The sequence below is a fragment of the Salmo trutta genome, chromosome 31, assembly GCF_901001165.1.
Source record: "Salmo trutta chromosome 31, fSalTru1.1, whole genome shotgun sequence".
NCBI classification, from domain to species: domain Eukaryota; kingdom Metazoa; phylum Chordata; class Actinopteri; order Salmoniformes; family Salmonidae; genus Salmo; species Salmo trutta.
The window spans coordinates 21,582,674-21,605,551 of NC_042987.1; the positions used below are offsets into that span (position 1 = coordinate 21,582,674).

The following is a 22,878-nucleotide window of genomic DNA, read 5'->3' on the forward strand; positions in this document are numbered from 1 at the left end:
TCTCCCGTCTCACGGGGAAAGTGACATTTAACTGCACACCCAGGAACCTGTCACAGTGGATGAACGTTAAGGAGGGGTGGCCTCTGCTGTAAATCACTGCGGCTGTAGACCACTGCATTCTCCCAGACAAGTCACATTAAAAGACAAGTTCCAAGAGGACATCTTGTCAGATAATATGTAACAGGCTTAGGGAGCCAAGGAGGAGTGTCAGCTGTGTCAAACTGATTAAAAGGAGAGTGGTGGAAAGTACTAGCTATCATGTATCTACCATTTGCGTCAACACAATGCGCAGACAGACAATGTGTAAGGAGACTCAAGGGTTTGTTTCAGACTGTAAACTCAGTGGCACCAGCACAGCCATGGGCATGTGGTGTTGGATGGCTGGGATTGAAGACCGACAGCAATATATTGCTCCTCTCAAATATCTCTGGGAGAGGACACATGCCCCCAGAGCAATACTACAGAGCTGATTCCAGTTACAAAACATGTCCAAATGTGCTTCTGGCAATCAGCTGTGGGGTATGAGTGTGACACTCATACTTGCGGGGAAAACAACGGTCATCTCACCAGCAGCATATGGTCTGTAAATCTACACAGCTGTATCTATGAGAGACATTTACAACTGGTTACTTTACATGGGGCCACAAAGCCCCTCTGTCCTTGGTCGTGACACGTGTCCCAAAGACGTCACAGTGCCTGTGCGATTGTACTCGCAGTGAATTCTGTTGAGCTGCTTTTTAAGACATCTGGCATGCAATTCAACACAACAGACTGAGCACTGAGCTACGTCGTTTTCCAGCATCCATGAATGGTGATAGAATGAGAGTTACACTCCCAGGTTCAGGGAGGTTTTGGGTGGGTGGGGGTTCAGTCAGGGTCTCAGCTTACTGTTGAGAGTTAGAATAGTAGAATACATACACAAGGTGCAGTTTCAATATGTGGTTGTGCATTAGCCGTTTTCCTCTTGTTGTGTCAGTCACTGACAGTCAATTAGCCCATTTCAGCTAACATTTTTTTAGATTATAGTCTAGTGTTTCCCAACTCCGGTCCTCCAGTACCCCCAACAGCACTAATTTTGTTGTAGCCCTGGACAAAAACACCTGATATCACTTGTCTAGGGCTTGATTTTAATTATATTATTTTATTTAACTAGGCAAGTCAGTTAAGAACAGATTCTTATTTACAATGATGGCCTACCTGGGAACAGTGGGTTAACTGCCTTGTTCAAGGGCAGAACGACTGATTTTTATCTTGTCAGCTCGGGGATTCGATCCACCAACCTTTCAGGTTGCTTGCCCAATGCTCTAACGACTAGGCTACCTGCCGCCCCTCGCAGTGGTGTTTATTTGATTAGTTGACAAGTAGAATCAGGTGTGCTTGTCCAGGGACACAACAGAAATATGTACTGTTGGAGGTACTGGAGGACCAGAGCTGGGAAACACTGGTCTAGCCAACTATCTAGACTTGTAGTAATCATGGCCAAATTACTGACCGGGCACAAAGGGCACATGCCCAGGGGCCCTGACCTCCAGGGGGCCCCCATTGATTTTGTTACTCACGCTCACTCACATATCATATCAACATGGCATGCCATGGCAAAATGTGTAGAATTTCAGGAAATTGGATTTAAAACAGCAGAAAATGATCTCCACCCCATAGGAAAATCTGTAGAATTGCAGTAAATTAGCAATGAAATTGCTAGTTTTTCTTTTACGTGTAGAATTGCAGAAAACTTGCCTTAAAGGTAGACTCAGAAAAATGTCGTTGCCACGAGCAGCACCACAGATATTGAGATGAGCGAGATGCAAGACATCGCTCTCACAAAGTGACACACTGTTCTGCGCATGTGCATGGGTTCGTTTCACGCTGTTCACAGCGTGGTAGCCAGAGCACCAAAACAGAGAAGAAGTTCAGCCTTGTGCTTTTACCCACTATCCTGTTTACCTTCTGAATCTTTAAAATGGCAACATTATCTCTACGCCCCATGGAAAAGTGTGTAGAATTGCAGAAAATGTACTTTAAAATGTTAATGTTTTCTCTCCGCCATCAAAAGGGGTGCAACTAAAATGTTTTGCCCCCCAACCAAATCTCGCTTAGGGACCCAAAAGGCTAGGACTGGCCCTAACCAGGATGGAAGACTAGAACAGTCAGTCATTGATGATCCTACACTGACAGACACTATCAGTTTCCAACCCTGGGCAACTGTTCACAAGTAGTTTAAAATATGGAAACCTCCCTCAGAGCCATCCACATTAGAATGGTTAAAATAGACATTGGAAACAGGAACAGCTGAGAAGCAACGACAACATGCCTTCTAGACGAAGAGTAGGCCAATCATCTGACTGTGTATCCCCTTAAATTGGTGGGCTGATTTTGTTTTGTACATTTATTTAACTAGGCAAGTCAGTTAAGAACAAATTCTAACAAAAGGCAAAAGGCCACCTGCGGGGACGGGGGATGGGATTAAAAATAAAAATATAGGACAAAACACACATCACGACAAGAGAGACACCACAACACTACATAAAGAGAGAACTAAGACAACAAGACGGTGAAGCCCATTGATGAGCATGTCACGCCCTGATCTGTTTCACCTGTCCTTGTGATTGTCTCCACCCCCTCCACGTGTCGCTTATTTCCCCCAGTGTATTTATCCCTGTGTTTCCTGTCTCTCTGTGCCAGTTCGTCTTGTATGTTTGTCAAGTCAACCAGTGTGTTTTTCTCATTCTCCTTTGCTATTCTCATTCTCCTTCGCTATTCTCTTTTTGATAGTCTTCCTGGTTTTGACCCCTGCCTGACTCTGGACAACTTTCCCGCCTGCCTGATCATTCTGCCTGCCCTTGATTCTGCCTGCCCTTCATTACCTTTTGAACTCTGAACTGGTTTTGACCCTTTTGCCTGTCCAAGACCAGTCTCTTGCCTTATCCTATTGGATTATTAAATATTATAAGACTCCAACTATCTGCCTCCTGTGTCTGCATCTGGGTCTCACCTTGTGTCATGATAGAGCATCTAATATTGGGTCCCTGGTGTACTGTCGTGAATGTTGGGGGAACAGGAGGGTGGATGGGACAGGGGGTGACGGGTGAGGAAGGGGGGTTACTGGGAATCCTAACAGAACAGAGACCAGGAGGGAGTGGCTCAGGGTGGCAGTTTCAGGCTGCCTGCTGACTGGCGATTGGCTAACCTCCCAGCCAACGACTCCTAAAACAAATTAAGTGCCACAGGAGGCCTGCTCGGGTTTATTTCAATTTGGCAGAGTCACCAGTGAGATTTCATCCCTGATGACCAAAAGGGGGCTGGGAGGGAACGGGACAGGGCTTGCTCTGGGTGTCTGTGTGTGTTTGTTATCCCACAGGTGGGAGGGAAGGTTGGAACAGAAACATAGGCTTTTGTCCAGCAGATAGAGATCTGCTTTACTTGAACATGATTGGTCAATAAATAGATCAATATTTTTACAAAATACAATATTAATGACATAAAATGTGTAACATTTGCCTCTGCATTCTTTTCATGTCTGTTTGCTGTTCTTGGTGAGCTAGCTCTGGTAGAGGTTTCACAGTCAGTGAACAAACAGGTTGGCGCTGGTGTAGATGGTCACTATGAGGAAGTGGAGCTGGGGTCATAGAGTGTCAACATAACCAGTGTCAATAAGAAGAAAGCTTAGTTGTGGGCTTCTAGTGTGACTACATTGAAACTATACAGTTGTAGAGCCCATAGAAAGAGTACCACATCAGGACCAAATCAGGAAACTAACAAGCAAAGTATGAGTTGGCACTAACGCTCAATACATATTATCCTATTGTCTTAGCACATCAATAATACACTGGCCTCTAGATTTCAGCCTGTTTTGGTGGGAGTGAGTTTTGGCCTTCCATGGTGACATCAACATGCTGTAAAATTAGTTAATAGACCAATAAGAAAGAGTTCAAAACCTCCTGTTCAGTGTTCCCCACCCAACTCAAACCACTAACAGTCCTAGCAAAACTCTTGCTTGAGAAATTGCTCTTTGCTAAGAAGCAATTTATACTTTTTTTTACAATTTTAATGGAAAATAATCACAGGTAGGTACTTAATTGTTGCCCAGAAATTATTTGATATTGAGATAAAAATGGCTGCATTGGACCTTTAACAAGGCTTCTTCCAATGACCAGATCATCCACAGGCTAATTAGCCTAGCATCCTGACAACACTGAAGGTTAATGCACTTTAAGGCGCGAGGAGAGGGTTGGGAAACCCTGCTTTTACAAATAGTACACTATTCCCGTAGGGCACAATTTGTGCTCTAAAATAGGTTACAGGGTGCCATTTGGGAGGCAGACATACTGTAGCAGAGGCTCTGCATCAAGGCCACTCTACTCACCAGCTGCAGGAAGGTGAGGTGGCGCTTCCACCAAAGATATCTCTGCATGTGAGGCCCTAGAACTGCTAGCCCGTAGTACAGATACTTTTGGCCATGTAGTGTATGTGGACACCTCTTCAAATTAGTGGATTTGGCTATTTCAGCCACACCCGTTGCTAACAGGTCTATAAAATTGAGCACATCACCATGCAATCTCCATAGACAAACACTGGCAGTAGAATGGCATGTACTGAAGAGCTCAGTGACTTTCAATGTGGCACCTTAATAGGATGCCACCTTTCCAACAAGTCAGTTCATCAAATTTTTGCCCTGCTAGAGCTGCCGCTGTTATTGTGAAGTGGAAACGTCTACGAGCAACAACGGCTCAGCTGCGAAGTGGTAGGCCACACAAGCTCACAAAACAGGACCGCCAAGTGCTGAAGTGCGTAGCGAGTAAAAATCGCCTGTCCTCGGTTGCAACACTCACTACCGAGTTGCAAACTGCCTCTGGAAGCAACGTCAGCACAAGAACTGTTCGTCTGGAGCTTCATGAAATGGGTTTTGATGGCCGAGCTGCCGCACACAAGCCTAAGATCACCATGCGCAATGGCAAACGTTGGCTGGAGTGGTGTAAAGCTCCCTGTCATTGGACTCTGGAGCAGTGGAAACACGTTCTCTGGAGTGATAAATCATGCTTCACTATCTGGCAGTCCAACAGATAAATCTGGGTTTGGCGGATTCCAGGAGAACTCTACCTGCCAACAGTAAAGTTTGGCTGATTTTCATGGTTTGGGCTAGGCCCCTTAGTTCCAGTGAAGGGAAATCTTAACGCTACAGCATACAATGACATTCTAGACGATTCTGTGCTTTCAACTTTGTGGCAACAGTTTGGGGAAGGGCCTTTCCCCAAACAGCATGACAAAGTGAGGTCCATACAGAAATGGTTTGTCGAGATCAGTGTGGAAGAACCTGACTGGCCTGAATAGAGCCTGACCTCAACCCAATCGAACCCCTTTGGGATGAATTGGAACGGCGACTGTGAGCCAGGCCCAACATCAGTGCCCAATCTCACTAATGCTCTTGTGGCTGAATGGAAGCAAGTCCCCACAGCAGCCTTCCCAGAAGAGTGGAGGCTGTTATAGCAGCAAAGGGCGGACCAACTCCATATTAATGCCCATGATTTTGGAATGAGATGTTCGACGAGCAGGTGTCCACATACACTATATCACCACATGCACCAATGAGTTGTAAGGCCTATAAGAAAGCCTGGAGGGAAGAAGACACAAAATACCCAGAGAATTTGCTATTCATTCCGTGGTATGTTTATAGTTATTCACTGTTTTAATACAAGGTCAGTTGTTTAACTTGTTTCTAAAGCTGGGTTCTTTAATTGAATAGCAACGTCTTGATTTAATCTCAAAGTGTGACTAACCGCCCATCTGTCTGTCTTAGGACATGCGGTGTGAAATAAAATAGCCAGGCTGTGTTTACTATCTTTAAATCAAGAGGGCAAATGCTGCACTAAGATGCACTGCCAGCTGTTTTCTGCAAACTCACCGCCATTTTAAACAAATTATAGAGCATCTCAGTGCCAAAAGCTTGTCTTAATTTTTTTAATTTTTTTTTTATTTCACCTTTATTTAACCAGGTAGGCAAGTTGAGAACAAGTTCTCATTTACAATTGCGACCTGGCCAAGATAAAGCAAAGCAGTTCGACAACATACAACGACACAGAGTTACACATGGAGTAAAACAACATACAATCAATGATGCAGTAGAAAAAAAAATAAGACTATATACAATGTGAGCAAATGATGTGAGATAAGGGAGGTAAAGGCAAAAAAATGCCATTAATCTTTGCCATTCTGTTCCAATCCTTGCTAGTTTAGTTTGATCACCGCTGCTTTCACCGTGGCAAATGTATTTTTCAAATAGCAGGGGTGTGAAACAGTTCCAAGGACACTGTGGGTATCGTTGCATGTGTTCCAGACTCATTGAAATGTCAGGTGCATTTCAGTGCGTGGGTGTGTGCACTGTATATCTCCAGAAGAACAAGTATGAAAAGCATAATCATTCTTTCAAACCAAGACCGAGCAGGAAGCAGATACAAGAAATAGATGGTGCAGTGTCATACTGTTACAGAAAGGAGATTATTGTCTGTGTCTAACACCGGGTAAATGAAACTCTGCCTCTGCTGTAGTGATGTGAATGGGTCGTACTGCTGCCACGCACTTGACCCCAGCACACCAGTTCAAGATCATGGTGCCGTGGCGGTAGACATGTAGGAAGGTCAAGTGACTGTTCTTCTTCTTCAGGATGAAGAACACCAGGAAGAGACATGTCATATTTGTTTAATTATCGTGACAGTTATACAAGAATATGACAAGAAATACCGAAAACAAATCCTCAGGAGTTAGCTACATTTACAGACATTAGTCACATAGACAGCACATAAAATGAAGAGATGTAAATATAGTCCAAGTGGTGCGGCTTACACCGTTTTTGCTTATTGTAAGTGTACTTACAATATCACTGAGCTCGATGACTTTGGAGAAGTAAAACCACCAGCAAATTTTTTATTTCACCTTTATTTAACCAGGTAGGCTAGTTGAGAACCAGCTGCTGGTGCTGTAGTCCACAGCCTGACATAATAACCTAGTTTGCCAACCAGGATGACGCTGTGAACTGAGGAAGAAAGAAAAAGTGTTTTTCTTTTTCTTTTGAGTTAAAGCCTACGGTACATGTTTTATAAACGTATGATTTTAATTGGATAATGTACCTGTAACCCCCCCACCCCAAAAATTACTGAACAAATACATATTTGCTCAACAACAACAAAAATAAAGAAAACTTTTATGTCCTGAGCATCCAGTTTAGACTGTTCCCTGGGAAGAGGGTGAGAAATGTACGATCCATAGCACAGGTATGATTTCAATTACGCGATTCATTGGCGAAGGGCACAGTACAAATCTAATTATAGGCTATTTTTCTGCGCAGTTTCCGTGGAAAACATTGCCAAAACCTTTAAACACCATGCTGTAGGCAGCAATATTAAGTAACCTTGTTGCAACTGTTGAACAAGAAGCTATAATATGACTGTTAAACAGCCATCACTAACACAGACAGGCTGCTGCCTACATAGACTTGAAATCATTGGCCACTTTAATAAATGGATCACTAGTCACTTTAATAATGTTTACATATCTTGCATTACTTATCTCATATGTATATACTGTATTTTATACCATCTATTGCATCTTGCCTATGCCGCTCTGTCATTGCTCATCCATATATTTATATGTATATATTCTTATTCCATCCCTTTACTTAGATTTGTGTGTACTAGGTAGTTGTTGTGGAATTGTTAGATTACTTGTTTGATATTAATGCACTTCTAGTCGGAACTAGAAGCCCAAGCATTTCGCTACACTCGCAAAAACATCTGCTAACCACGTGTATGTGACCATTAAAATGATATTTGATTTATAATATTATTTGTGAACCTGTGAATAAATAAACATTCCAATTATAAAATAAAAAAAGTAAGAAAAATATGTTAAAATACCATACGTTTACAGGTAGAGAAATAGCTAATCATCATCATCACATATTTACACAGAGTATATAACAAGTATATAGATAGGTACTGTGTACAATAGATCTAAAGCATCCAAGATGGGTAAAATAGCTACAAGTTGTCCATGCGATCCCTTGTTTCCATACCTCATAGAACATGCAGGCAGACAGGCAGACCATGGCAAAGTTGGAAACGATGAGCACAGGCTGAGGTTGACTGGCTGTCTGAGCCATCAGCTTGGGGCCCACTAGTAGTTTTTTATTTTACCTTTATTTAACTAGGCAAGTAAGTTAAGAACAAATTCTTATTTTCAATGACGGCCTGGGAACCGTGGGTTCACTGCCTGTTCAGGGGCAGAACGACAGATTGTACCTTGTCAGCTCGGGGATTTGAGGAGCAAGTAGCAAGTAGCACATGCAGGTGATTGGCACAGGTGAAGGACATAGAGACAGCATTACTATAGTCTAAGAAATGGGTATTGTACTGAGAACTTCAGTGGGCACCGTGTCTGGTCTTAGAAGCACAGAAGAAGACTTAGTTACCTCCATTCTCTAGCACTCATTGGTAGAACAGTTGGATTTTCTGCCATGTTGTGGCCATACCTAAACGCTGCTATATTCAGTTACCAATTTACATTATATAAAGTCAATCCTGACTAATGAAACTACAATAAATGACTCCTAATTTCACCACTCATATACCGTTCCTCATATGGAAATGTCTATGCACACGACAGTACTGCCATCTAACGTCAGATTGGTAAATTATGGAATGGGACACAATTGTAAAACCTGCACAGAAATATCTGACAGCTACTTATAAAAGATCCACTGAAGCATGGCAGCCGTTTTGTTGGTAGTCTACTCAAGTCAGTTGGCCGGCTTGTTAAACTAAAGTAGGTTTAGCTTCTTGCTTCAGGAGGATTTAGAAAATCCCTTACACCACTTATTCAACCTCTAACCTTTTCTGTTTTAATTCCCTGTCGCCTACAAAAGATTTAACATACACTTTCTATGAAGATTTCTTTCACAGAAGAGTAACACGGCCCTATATCAAATAACAAGGTGTTTTTGGCATAAATAGTGGTGATGATGAAGGCATTTCCCTTGGCTATACCTCTAGAGTCTAGACTAGAGGGGCATTCATTTTAAAATTAACACAGCTTTAGAAATGACAAATGATTTTGTCATACGACAGTAATTTCTTATAGACTCTAATAATCTATATTCCGGTGCAAACTGAATAGAACTTACTTCGTAGCCTGCACTCATCGACCGGTTTGCACAAACTGCTGATCTGAAGGTCGCAGACCACCGAACCGTGGCATGGACATTGTTGAATTTGTCTGCCGTCCAGCGCGCCATTCTCCCAGTGTTGACGATGATATCTGACCTGAGTTATCGCGTACCATCACCCCGCGGGGCGATAAAGTCATCCATCTGCCGCGCATGGTGTTTTAGCCTATCTATTTAATGCCTTGCCCACTTGTGAGCGGTTATTTAACTTGAAAAAAATGAAGGGTTTTAAAGAATGGTGAATAGATTAGATATAGGCCTAAGCCCAAACATGAACAGTAATATTGTCCTATTATTTGGGAAATGCATTAGTTGACATAAAGGTGAAACTACTGACACTGAGATATAGCCCTGCTGCTAATTTATAATCTATGGCTCACAGATCATTAGGAGCAAGGTAAGACTCATTCAACTGGGAATGCAGGTCACCAACCTCTCTTCTCTGGGACATCAGTAATAGAGCTGCTGAGTTGTTCCTCAGTTTGAGGTCAGACTCGACCCATTTTCTCAAACAGCATTTGGAATTCCCTACTTCTGGCTGCCCCCTCCCCACTGTCTGTCCTTGGTGCCTGTTTTATGTCACTTTATGCTGGGGATGTATTCATATTAGGTTTCCTCACTGTATCCACTGACAGTAACTGAAGACAAGCAAAATAAGTCCACCCTTTATGAACACAACATATTGAACTTATTTTGATAACATTCATACATCATCATAATCATACTTTTAATTGTGAATTTAGATGAGTTATATAGAACATAGTAGGCTTAGGCTACATGCTTGTGAATAACCAGTATCTGACCATGGAACAACCTGGAACCTACATTTTGGATGCCTAAGTATACCCTGAAGTCCAGCACACTGCCCTGCATGGGTTCAGTGACTGTCAGTCCCGTTTTCCTCAGCACAGCATCAGTCTACAGACACCTCAGTAAGGTTTGCCCTGCAGACTTCATAGCAGAGAGTAGAACATGTCACCCGACCACATGTAGGGACTGTATTCCAAGGGCCAAATGACTCCAGTTTACTGTACAGGTTTGCTTTATCAGATACAATTGACAGGCACAGACAAAATCGAACTGAATTCATACAAAACTATTAATCAGACAGTCAAGTCACTGACACAAGCCCCCACCACCATGCTAACTAACTATTACTCGTCTCAGCAACTACACAGATGATGTCAATTGGAGTCCTGTTTATCTGTGTCTGACCCATGGTGGTGGTGGTGCTGACGATGCTGCTGGTGATGTATGTTTGGCATGTTACCACCCCCCTCAGACAACATCTGGAACTGGGTTGCTGACAGTAGCGACTTCAATCTGCCTCACTGTACTGTTTGTCTCGTTAACAGCCATTCCTACGCTGCTCAGAGACTCGTTCCGCTGTCTGCTGTTCCACCCAGCTGAGTAACTACATTTGGATTCCTGCATAACAGTAGAACACACTAAAGTTAACAAAATAGGTACGAGCTAAAAAGACATCACTTGGGAGAGCCACAGAGCGATCTCATTATTATTCAGAATCAGTTCCCATTATAGGTAGGGGTGTTCCTGTTCTAGACATTCTATTCCAATGGGGCCACTACAGCAGACAGACAGTGTTTTCTAATGACGAGCCAGACAGAAATTAAATGTCTGTAATTCCCTTTAGAAGTGTGCTTTCACTCATGGTGCAGTTGCCATAGATGTCCTTGTGGTAAGTGGCTCTGACAGCTGCATCTATATTGGGGTAGTGGAGGAAGCTGTAGGGCAGGACTATGTGGCACGTCAGTCTCCCACATCTGTCAGCGAGAGGAGAGAGATCCATGGCCACATGAATGAGGTGTCACACCAATTACAAAGATCTCTGTAGATAGAAAATATCTAATTTAAACCTGACAGACACTTCATACCATTAAAGTCAAAGAGCAGTGGTAAGCTTTAGATTAGTGCTGACATGTTGCCTTCAATCAATACAAGCCCATTCCTTATTCATGGAACATTTATAATTCTGAGAAATGACATGACAGTATTTGGACTTGGGCTGTCCCACAGAAGGACCCCTCTGTGATGGCTCTTACCTGTCGTATTGAAGCGAAGAGGTTATTCAGCAACTCTTGGAGGACAGTGGAAGTTTATAAAAGTGCTTCTTTATTGTTTGAAGTAAAACCAAGGCATTTCGGCCCTAAGCCTTCATCAGGGTTTTTGCTCCTCAATCCCTGCACCTTGGTTGGAGAGCGATGTAGTGGCAGTGTTTCATTCCCTTACCTGTCATATACCAGGAAGTCGTCCTTGTTTCCATATAGCTGGGCCTGTTGGTAGACAGGGATGCCCGGGGGGGGGGGGGGGGGGGGGGGGCCCTCCTCTTCAGTTCACAGTACATGGCTCAGGACTGGACCTCCTGCTCATTCACAATGAGGAAAGACGCGTCTGTCAGGTTGCTGCGGAGCAGCTTGTCATGCAGGCCTTCTAGTCTATTCAGCAGGACAAAGATGGGGCAAACGTGATACAGATGCCGATATTTACTCCTCCCCATTCTATCATCATTTGGATATTGGATATTTGGGTAGGCTGCTCTTAACAACTTTCTGAAATGGATCACCGGCAGCATTTCATCAACATCAATTTGTTTGAAAATACATTACCACATCATTATGATTTTTCCCCCAAATCTTTCCAGTGGTATAATAACATTATGTTACAGTAGGTCCACAGTAATTATGCCAGGCAGATTCTGAAGACTTCTCTCTTACTTGGAGGCCTGTGTGAGGCAGAAGTGTCAGCTGGCTTTCAGTAGAGCCAGAACGACTACATTTCCCAGCAGCCCCTTCATGGGGGCCCCATGGCCCTTGATCTCCCAGCGCGGTGCCGGCTTGCAGATCTTGGAGGCATCATTGTCCCTTTCTACTAACAGAGGCGATGCCCATAGGAGCCCTGGCAGAGCAGCACACAGCCTCAGAGTAAAGAGACCCTGCATCATCTTCTCCCAACCTCACCTAAAAAGAGTTCCAGGAGAGAGAGGGAAATGTCAGAAGTTCATTTTCAGATTTGATTCTCATTGCAAATCTTTGAATGCATCTCTAGCAAGGAAAATAGCTATAGTCTCTGCTAAATACAGTATGCAATTAAAATAAACGACTGGATGACATAACTGGACTGACCTCGTTGAGGCTCTCTTCTGCCTGACACAACTAACCAAGTGTTACACTGCTGTTTTTAAGCTTTCGAGTCTCATAGCAAAGGGTCTGAATACTTGTAAATAAGGTATTTTGTTTAATTTTTTATAGATTTGCAAACATTTCTAAAAACCTGTTTTCGCTTTGTCATTATGGGGTATTGATGAGGAAAATGTTTTATTTTATCCATTTTAAAACAAGGCTGTAACGTAACATAATGTGGTAAAAGTGAAGGAGTATGAATACTTTCCAAATGCACTATAGTTCCTGTAATATGAATCAGTTTCATAGAATCTAGTCATTACAGTACTATGAGTAAGGTATTGCCTCCTGTGCAAAATAATGTTTCACCCTTTATTGGAGTGATAAATGTGAATACTTCAACACCCCAAAAAATAAAGCCACAAGCAGCCTAATTAAAATATGTATTTATTGTTCTTCTACAGTACCGTTGTTGTGATCAATCAGGGTATGCTCGCCTGCCCCTTTAGTATGTTGTCTACAAACCTCCTCCCACCAAGAGGTTCTGCTTTCTAGCAAATATCCCATTAGTGATTGTAACAAAATAAGCCTCAGGTTATTTAGCCTGAGTTCAGGGGATGCAGCCAGTATACAATGGAGGTTCCACAGTCCTCCAAAGGCTGTATACTGCACTGCAGTTTCCAAATGCAGTTAAACTGATTCCCATGACAAAATACAATCTACTCCTCCAATTTGTCCACTTAACATAAGTGACAATGGGGGGGAGACATATAAAAACTCTGCAAACAGTGGTTAGAATTCTGCTCTTCCTTAGTATTTGTCAAACATTCTCAGCAATAAAATAAAAGGCCATCTGCAGTACAGCAAATGATTAGCTTCTGAATTATGGCCCCATATTGAGCACAGAAAGGTGGCTTGATATTGCAGCTTAAAAGCATTAGGCAGATGACTGCTGCTCTTTATTGTTTTGATGGAGCTAATGTTTCCTTCCCAAAATAAACACCTAATTCTTTAGCATAAGTAAACCATTCTGAAAACCACTTATGTGAAACCAAGTCCAAACCCAAGAATGCCAAATTCTAAAGTATCCCTTTAAAGCAATGAGGCCCTTTATCTACTTCCCCATAGTCTGATGAACTTGTGGATACCATTTGTATGTCTCTGTGTCCCGAAGTATCCCTTCAAAACGTGTTCTTGGTTTTGGACTTGGTTTCTCATATTGTCCTGGGAGCCACAGCCGGTCTTCATCATGGCCTGGTGGGCCGCACTGAAAATTTGATATAGCGTCAAAATTTGCTAACATAGTCCTCAATCCATCATTTTTGGAATTTTCAATGCTCCCTAACTACCGAGCTTTTATTTTATTTTTTTATTAGCGGGTTAAACAGTCATAAAACTGTATGAATGTAAAGGTCCTTTATAATAATTTCAAATTGGTTTTAGTCATTTTAAAGTATATTGAGTTTGTTCCCCCCAACAATTTTTGGAAAATATACTTTTTTCCCCCTCAAACCCCCCGGGCTGTATGTTTGACACCCCTGCATTAACACACACATCTCCCATTGTGCATATGCTTCCACATTTTCTTCACCACATAGGCCTACTAGCTGTCATACAGTCAGTCTTTGCTACATTGTCCTGCAATTTTGCATTGCATTCTTCCAAAATGAAACACACATTGAAATAAATTCATTTAAAATCTCTCTTTCATGAGATCACTCCAATGAAAGCCTCATCGTCCCCATCTCCCTCTGGACTGTCACATGTGGATATGATTCCTAGACCTAGCTCTGCCAGCTCATCACACCCCATGGCTGTCGTCACCATGATTTTGTTATCCAGGCGGTTGCATAAAGTTCTATAAGAGGGCAGGGGGTAGCCTAACTCCCGGAGGAATTCATAACCCTTGCCACCGACCGCACATCGGATCTTACGGGCCTTCAGCACTGTCTCGTGGGACCACACAGCTCTCCGGGAACGCTTGGTCAGTGTCAGGGCACGAATCTGGTCTTCATACAGAAATGTCTGAAGGCCCCTCTCTATTCTGTCCAGTCTGAACATCCGCTTTTTCATTTCCTCTACCTACACAAAAGAGAACATACACGTCGAAGTGTTGTCTTTTACAAGATTTTCACAAAATGTTGTTGTTCTTACCTGTAAAATCCTTCTAACGACAAAGATTGAAGGGTCCATTGCATAATTGCGCATAACAATAACTTCCACTGAAAAAGTTTGAATGGAGAAAGTTGTTTTATCTAATATGAGGCAATAGTTTGAAATTGTTGATAAAAAAATAGCTAGCACTACACCTCTTTCTGTAATCTGGCTGTGTGTTGCATTTGTTGTTCCAGCAGTGTTCTGTAATGTTGACAATGGATGCAGGGACGTTCCTCTGCCTTGTGTAGTTCATCAGCATCATCTTCCTCCATGCCCAGAGTTGTTTGCCGTCGTGCGTAGCCATGATCCCCCACATTGAGATCCCTCTCCACTAGATAGACAGAGCATTAACAACACATTTGACTCAGCCATTTGATCCACTGTTACGGACCAACATTTGCATTAGGCTTCTATCTGACAATTGTGTGCTATCTGGTAATCTATCAATATTTAATTTCACATATGTTAATGTGATTGAGAAATAAATAAAAAGTGAAGTTACCTGGCTCTGGCTTGAGTGGTAGCACCATCTGTGGGGTTACGGGATAAGGTGGATCTCGCACATTGAAAAGAGTGGGGATGGCATTTGGTTTCAGCTTCTTTCCCCCTGCTGGCGACCTGGCGATTTCTTCAAACTGACTCAGCTCAAAATGGTCCTGCAAGAAGACATAGCTGTATGATTAACGTTAGCTGGCTACATATCGATGTATTTTCTCTTGGTGCATTAAATTGCACTAAAATCAACTAATAACGTTATGATATTAAATGTGTAGGCAAACTTGTCAACATGTTTTGTCCTAATTTGGAGTTAGGAAACTGTTCACTGATGGACCTAGCTAGCTAGCCAGTAATGTTAGCCACCCATAATAAACTTGCCTGACACAGTCTGGAATGTGGAGTTGGTAGAAAATTACGCCGGCAGTTTACAAGCCATTTCTTCTTACGTATAGGCTCTTTTGGAAAACGAAACAGTTGCTTCCCAATGGTTGTTGAGTTTGAGCAATTTGGAGCGGAGCACCCACCCATATCTAGCAAGCTAACAAGTCAAAACAGCTAAATGTAGCTAGAAAGCTAACCATCAGCCAGTGTTGGCAATGCATTCGAACGACATAGCTAACTAGCATGTAGCTTGGTGAGGCTAATGCTACCAGAACGTTACACTTGTTCTCATAGGAAGCAAAACACTAAATACAGAATGTGGTGAAACATGATCTCATCCCAACCATTAACAAAAATTTTAAGCGATGTTCGCAGCATGCCAAAAAAATATGAAATTGCAAAGAAAGTAAATTCCGACTGTTTGAGCCAAAATGGCGCACCTGCCCCAACGGTTGTTTGCTGACGTCACCGGTATGCGCTATCCAAGTAACTGCCTGCTTCAAATATTTATTCAAGAGAAGTAAATACAACATCTCACGCATTACAATTCGAATTATGGTGACTAAGAAAAGACACCATATATATTTAGCCGAAATTGTCCCCATATTGAAAATTAAGTGATTACAGAAAGGTAAAACAAATATTTTCAACAACAAAAACGGTCCACGCCTACTGTGGTCCTTTGTGTGTTGACGGAAAATCTGAGAGGGCCTATTCAGACCACGTTAGAATATTTGCAGTTTAAACTACGCTTCATTTTCTCCGTGAATTTGGATCTTCCCAACTGGGACATCGTGAAGAATATCGCATACTAGTGAACAGAACGCTTTCATTGGACAACACCATGCAATGAGCTCCCCTGCCATTCAATAAGTCTAGTCACTCGATCCCACTGTCTTCAGCTAGTTAGTTAACATTAGCTTAGCTATCTAGCTAACGGTAGGCTACAGACGTTGAACATTTTGGTTGTGCTCAAATATTAACCAGGTAGCTATGACATCCTCCATGGTAGTCCCTGTTATTGATGTGCAGAATGATAATTTCAAAGAACTGTGGCCTGCTATGGTCCTTGCAATCAAGACGGCCTCCTTCATTGCACTGGATACGGTAAGTGTCGCATCAAATTAGAGCGAGTTTAGTAGACCGAAGTAACTAGCTACGTACATGGTCTTCTATAAGTAATTATATGGGCCCAACAACCTTTATGTAGGTCCATTGACACTAATAATTTAATTATGTCTGTCTGCATGTTTTGTTTCAGGAATTGAGTGGCCTTGGAAATAGAAAAGCTTTGCTGGCAGAGTGAGTATGGCTGTTTATTAATTGAAGTTTAATCTGGATTTTTCTCATTATGTAATGTACTTTCACTATTGTATCTCAATCTCAAGTGCTACATTGGATCTGTCTCTGTTTTAATTTAAAGATGCATAGAGGACCGTTACAAAGCCATATGCAATGCAGCTCGCACACGCTCCGTTCTCTCCCTTGGGTTTGCTTGTTATAAGAAACTTGAAAACAAGGTAAAGGTCTCCTTTGAACATTGACATTCAGAAAGCTAAATATACAGTTTGACATTAATTGATGTCTTATCTCTTTCCAGGATGATGATACGTACCTTGTGCAGGTGTACAACCTGACGTTGCTCTGCAGTGAGGAGTACGTAATTGAGCCACAGTCCGTGCAGTTCCTGGTGCAACATGGATTTGACTTCAACAAACAATATGCTGAAGGTGTCCCTTATCTCAGGGGCAATGACAGGGTGAGATCAAGATTTTGTTGTTAATCCCTCAGATCCACAGAGACAAATGCACACATTTAAACGCTACTAGGCCGCAGCTTTTATTTTGTGGACTATTCCTAATTGTTACCTTTAAGTGGTGAAGTGATCCAGTGTTCTATTCCTTTCTTGTATCCAGGGAGTGGATGCCCATGGAATGAACATAAGGATGCTGTTTGTGGAACTCCTACGGGCTCGCAAGCCTTTGGTGCTGCACAATGGCTTGATTGACATGGTGTTCCTTTATCAGTGCTTCTATGCCCAACTGCCTGATAAACTAGGCACTTTCACTGCTGATTTGTCCCAGATGTTCCCTGCTGGGATCTATGACACCAAGTATGCTACAGAGTATGAGCTGCGCTTTGCTGCCTCTTACCTGGAGTATGCCTACAAGAAGTGGTTAGTATAGTAAATACTAATATATTCAGGGCTCTTATTCAATCACATCCGCATAGTGATTGTTTTGACATGTATGAAGTGAAAATGCGTTAGAGCGCACAAATCCACAAGTGGCTCCTGGCATTATACCTAAAGCAGACATTGCCATTGGCTGCACGTAGTCACATTAACAAAAATCCCCATGCAGAATTGTTTACAAGTTTGAATGCTGGGACTTGATATGTAATGTACACCTAGATTAGGCTGATAGAAATCTGCATTATTTACTGATTTTTCAATTTGATTGTAATTATTTCTATATAGCCTATACTTTCTCGTTCTGAACTTCTAACGGGAGTGGGGCGGGTGTGGCTTTGAGACAATGACTGCAAGAGCAGCTGCTCACGGATTTTGACTGAGCCAAAACATCCACTATGCAGGTGTCTGCTATTGCCAGTTAACGCTTGATCTGATAGACTAAGGCCTAAATTCAATCTGACCATAAAGCTGTGGTAGTATATCAGTGCAGTTTGCCACTACATTTTGATTAGTACCGTACATTCTGAAAGTATTCCTGACCCCTTGACTTCTTCCACATTTTGTTACGTTACAGCCGTATTCTAGAATGGATTAAATTAAATGCTTTCCTGATCAATCTACACACTATCCCATAATGACAAAGTGAAAACAAGTTTTTAGAAATGTTTGCAAATGTATTAAAAACAGGTATCTTATTTCCATAAACATTCAGATCCTTTGCTATGAGACTCGAAATTGAGCTCAGGTGTGTTTCCATTGATCATCCTTGAGACGTTTCTACAACTTGGAGTCCACCTTTTGGTAAATTCAATTGATTGGACATGATATGGAAAGGCACACACCTGACTATATAAGGTCCCACGGTAAGGTCTACACTGGTTGTATTCGGTGCATGTGACAAAATAGAATTTGATTTGACAGTGCATGTCAGAGCAAAAACCAAGCCATGATGTCAAAGGAATTGTCCATAGAGCTCCGAGACAGGATTGTGTCGAGGCACAGATCTGGGGAAGGGTACCAAAACATTTTTGCAGCATTGAAGGTCCCCAAGAACACTGGCCTCCATTTTTAAATGGAAGAAGTTTGGAAACGCCAAGACTCTTCCTAGAGCTGGCCGCCCGGCCAAACTGAGCAATAGGGGAGAAGGGCCTTGTTCCGAGAGGTGACCAAGAACCCGATTGACACTCTGACAGAGTTCCTCTGTGGAGATGGGAGAACCTTCCAGAAGGACAACCATTTCTACAGCACTCCACCAATCAGGCCTTTATGGTTGACTGGCCAGACGGAAGCCACTCCTCAGTAAAAGGCACATGACAGCCCGCTTAGTTTGCAAAAAGGCACCTAAAGGACTCTGACCATGAGAAACAAGATTCTCTGGTCTGATGAAACCAAGATTGAACTCTGGCCTGAATGCCAAGCGTCATGTCTGGAGAAAACCAGGCACCATCCCTATGGTGAAGCATGGTGGTGGCAGCATCATGCTGTGGGAATGTTTTTCAGCGGCAGGGACTGGGAGACTAGTCAGGATCAAGGGTAAAATGAACAGAATAACCTAACAAAATGTGGAAAAAGTCAAGGGGTCTGAATACTTTCCCACTGCACTATATATATGCACCACATTTCAAGAGCTAGTTTAAGCTATTTGTGGTCATTTTTTTCACAGCAAACTGGACAACAGCAAGTCGATTGAGGCTGGTGGTGGTGGACGCCATCTGTTCCTGGAGTTCTGCAACTACTCAGGCCCCCTGAGCAACTATGTGGACTATAGGCCCTGTCTTGCTGGGTTTAGCCCGGATGGACTGCTCAATGTCTGCCAGCGCTTTTCTGTAAGTAGTAGTACATCACTTCTCATAAGCCAGGTTCTGTTTCAAAGGATCCCTAAAATGTCTGCCGGGATAATCAGCACTAGGGTAGTTCATGGACTATTTTTCTAATGGTAATGCAGTAATCAGTACCATGTTTACCACTTAGCTTGTGTTTTCTGTATTTGCCAGGCTTATGGTTGGTGCCCCAATGGGTCACAGTGTCCCTTGTCACATGACACTGACCTTATTATCCAGCACGATGAAAAGAAAAAGAAACGGAAGAGGAAAAGAAAGAACTCTTCTCAGGGGAAAGTTGAAGGTGCCCCCGAGAGCAAGCAGCCCCATATGGAGTTAAAGCAGAACCAGGTGATCCCTGACAAAGACACCAAACCTCCCCCTGTCACAGAGCTGGTAGATGGGGCTCAGGCACAGGGGCCAGAGAGCGATGAGAAAATGAAGACTAAGGTGGAGGAAGGCAACGGAGTCAGAGAGCCACAGGCTGTGTCTATAGATGAGGAAATGAAGACTGACAAAGAAGAGGTGGAAAGAAATGGAGTGTCAGAGCCACAGCCTCTGGCCACACCGGATGCAAAGAAAGAAGAGTCCAAGAGGAAGAAGCTGGAGGGAGGTACCCACCGGGCAGGGTTTGATGCATTCATGACAGGCTACATTTTCTCCTATGCTGCCACTTTGACAGAGAGAGTAGGTAAGCCACCGAGCACAGAGTCCTGGCTCCCTGAGTGCCTGAACAAGGTTTACCTCAGTGGCAAGTCTGTCCCCATGCATATCGTCAAGAGCACATTCTCCAAGTCCTTCAAGGCTCACTTGCACAAGATGGATGTCGTGTGGGGGAAGGGTGTGGTTAGCAAAGTAGAGGGAACAGTGTAAACATTAAATGGAACCAAACCTATTCCTTGTTTATAAAAGCCTTTTTAGTTAATGTACTTTGTTGTACATTTTAGTTTAATTTCATTCAGTATTTGTTGATTGCAGTATTGTTTCAATAAAGGCTTTTCCTTGGTTATGACAAACATGGTGATTTGTGTCCTGAAAACCACTTGATGCGAGGTTAGGCAGGCAAGCCCTTATTTCTAACGATGAGTAAAGTGTATGACTACGTTTATAGGGTCAGTGAAAGAAGCAAAAGTTAAACATTTATTTAAGCGATTGGGAACATGTTCCTTCAACAAAGTACAACTCAAACCAGATTTGGATTAAAACAAGCTTTTTGCTAATACATGTTCATAAATCAGCCAAGACTGGGGGGGGGGGGGGGAAGAGATAATATACAAAGAATTTGAACAATCAATATCACAACATCGCATCCAGACAAACTGCATACAAAGCAGTAAGACGTCAAATTGATCTTTATAAATATCAAAATATATCCTCTATGCAAAACAATCCTGACACAGTTTACATTTATTGCATAGAAATGTAGTGATAAACAAGAGAAGGTTAATGCATTAACATTGTTCTTTTCAAGTGCAATTTCCTATTAAAGTAATTACTGACTGGAGTATTTCAAAATAGGTGCCAAGGGAGTCATGAACCAAAGCAAGAGTGAGTGAGCCATCCACACCAACTAGTGCTGTTTGTACAGCTTATACCCAACAGAGCTGCTGACCAAAATAGGACCCACTAACAAAAGTGGTGGATCACATATTCAAGCCACACTCGAAATATTCAACACATTCCTCTATACATAGAGCTATACATTTTTCATGATGGAGGACAGACATACCAGTGAAAACAAAAATGTGATACTTTGGTAGATTCTGAAGCAGTTTCTCTCTAAGCAGGGTCATCTGAAAAACAATCCTTAAAAATGTGCACACCAAAATATAGGCCTGCCAAACATTTAAAATTGTTAAAGGTACGTACAAACGATCACATTTCCAGTGCTCGTGGGGGTGTACATTTAAACAAACTATTGTTTTACTGGTAAGTTTACTGTTTAAGTGCTCTGTAATGCACATTTTTATTAGTCTCCATAAGAGACCTCAGTAGTCTGGTAAACCACTCATTAACTAGCCCTTTAAAAAAAAGGTACGGATCGATTCCCTACACCTTGGTTTGGACTTGTTCTTCTGAAACACACAATCGTCCAGTACAAAAATACTACCAGTCACAATGAATGTTAAGGCAGGGATCTCAATGTTGGGAAGGCAGTGAGTATGCCGTTTTTCCATTCAGACCACAACCCTTTCTCCATGTTAAGAGTGTTAGATTTGTTACTTTCATATGTACAATTGAAGTCGGAAGTTTACATACACTTAGGTTGTAGTAATTAAAAAACTCATTTTTTAACCACTTAACACATTTCTTGTTAACAAACTATAGTTTTGGCAAGTCAGTTAGGATATCTACTTTGTGCATGACAAGTACTTTTCCCAACAATTGTTTACAGACCGATTATTTCACTTAATCACAATTTCAAATGGGTCAGAAGTTTACATACACTAAATTGACTGTGCCTTTAAACAGCTTGGAAAATTCCAGAAAATGATGGCATGGCTTTAGAAGCTTTTGATAGGCTAATTGACATTATTTGAGTCAATTGGAGGTGTACCTGTGGATGTATTTCAAGGCCTACCTTCAAACTCAGTGCCTCTTTGCTTGACATCATGGGAAAATCAAAAGAAATCAACCAAGACCTCAGAATTTTTTTGTAGACCTCCACAAGTCTGGTTCATCCTTGGAGCAATTTCCAAAACGGCCGAAGGGACCACATTCATTTGTACAAACAATAGTACGCAAGTATAAACACCATAGGACCACGCAGCCGTCATACCGCTCAGGAAGGAGACGCGTTCTGTCTCCTAGAGATGAACGTACTTTGATGCGAAAAGTGCAAATCAATCCCAGAACAACAGCAAAGGACCTTGTGAAGATGCTGGAGGAAACAGGTACAAAAGTATCACTATCCATAGTAAAACAGCATCATGTTGTGGGGGTGCTTTGCTGCAGGACGGACTGGTGCACTCACAAAATAGATGGCATCATGAGGACAGAAAATTATGTGGATATATTGAAGCAATATCTCAAGACATCAGTCAGGAAGTTAAAGCTTGGTCGCAAATGGGTCTTCCAAATGGACAATGACCCCAAGCATGCTTTCAAAGTTGTGGCAAAATGGCTTAAGGACAACAAAGTCAAGGTATTGGAGTGGCCATCACAAAGCCCTGACTTCAATCCTATAGAAAACTTGTGGGCAGAACTGAAAAAGCATGTGCGAGCAAGGAGGCCTACAACCTGACTCAGTTACACCAGCTCTGTCAGGACGAATGGGCCAAAATTCACCCAACTTATTGTGGGAAGCTTGTGGAAGGCTACCTGAAATGTTTGACCCAAGTTAAACAATTTAAAGGCAATGGTGCCAAATACTAATTGAGTGTATGTAAACTTCTGACCCACTGGGAATGTGATGAAAGAAATAAAAGCTGAAATAAATAATTCTCTGCTTTTATTCTGACATTTCATATTCTT

General features: G+C 42.3%; 2 protein-coding genes and 1 pseudogene across 2 annotated transcripts; 1 reads left to right on the forward strand and 2 right to left on the reverse strand.

Moving 5' to 3' along the window:
- Positions 1-10,211: 10,211 nt before the first annotated feature.
- On the reverse strand, positions 10,212-14,368 carry LOC115169756 (selenoprotein Pb-like; annotated as a pseudogene).
- LOC115169755 (THAP domain-containing protein 1) lies at positions 12,785-15,869 on the reverse strand. Its single transcript, XM_029725676.1, has 4 exons — positions 15,388-15,869; positions 15,014-15,167; positions 14,664-14,842; positions 12,785-14,436 (listed from the first exon to the last, which is right to left on the reverse strand). The coding sequence occupies exons 1-4, from the start codon at positions 15,535-15,537 to the stop codon at positions 14,062-14,064; spliced, it is 858 nt and encodes a 285-aa protein (XP_029581536.1). The 5' UTR covers positions 15,538-15,869; the 3' UTR covers positions 12,785-14,061.
- Positions 15,870-16,064: 195 nt separating this feature from the next.
- Positions 16,065-20,420, forward strand: LOC115169754 (target of EGR1 protein 1). Its single transcript, XM_029725674.1, has 7 exons — positions 16,065-16,497; positions 16,652-16,692; positions 16,814-16,910; positions 16,991-17,149; positions 17,307-17,566; positions 19,248-19,410; positions 19,579-20,420. Exons 1-7 carry the CDS (start codon positions 16,384-16,386, stop codon positions 20,275-20,277), a joined length of 1,533 nt encoding a protein of 510 aa, XP_029581534.1. The 5' UTR covers positions 16,065-16,383; the 3' UTR covers positions 20,278-20,420.
- Positions 20,421-22,878: the final 2,458 nt, after the last annotated feature.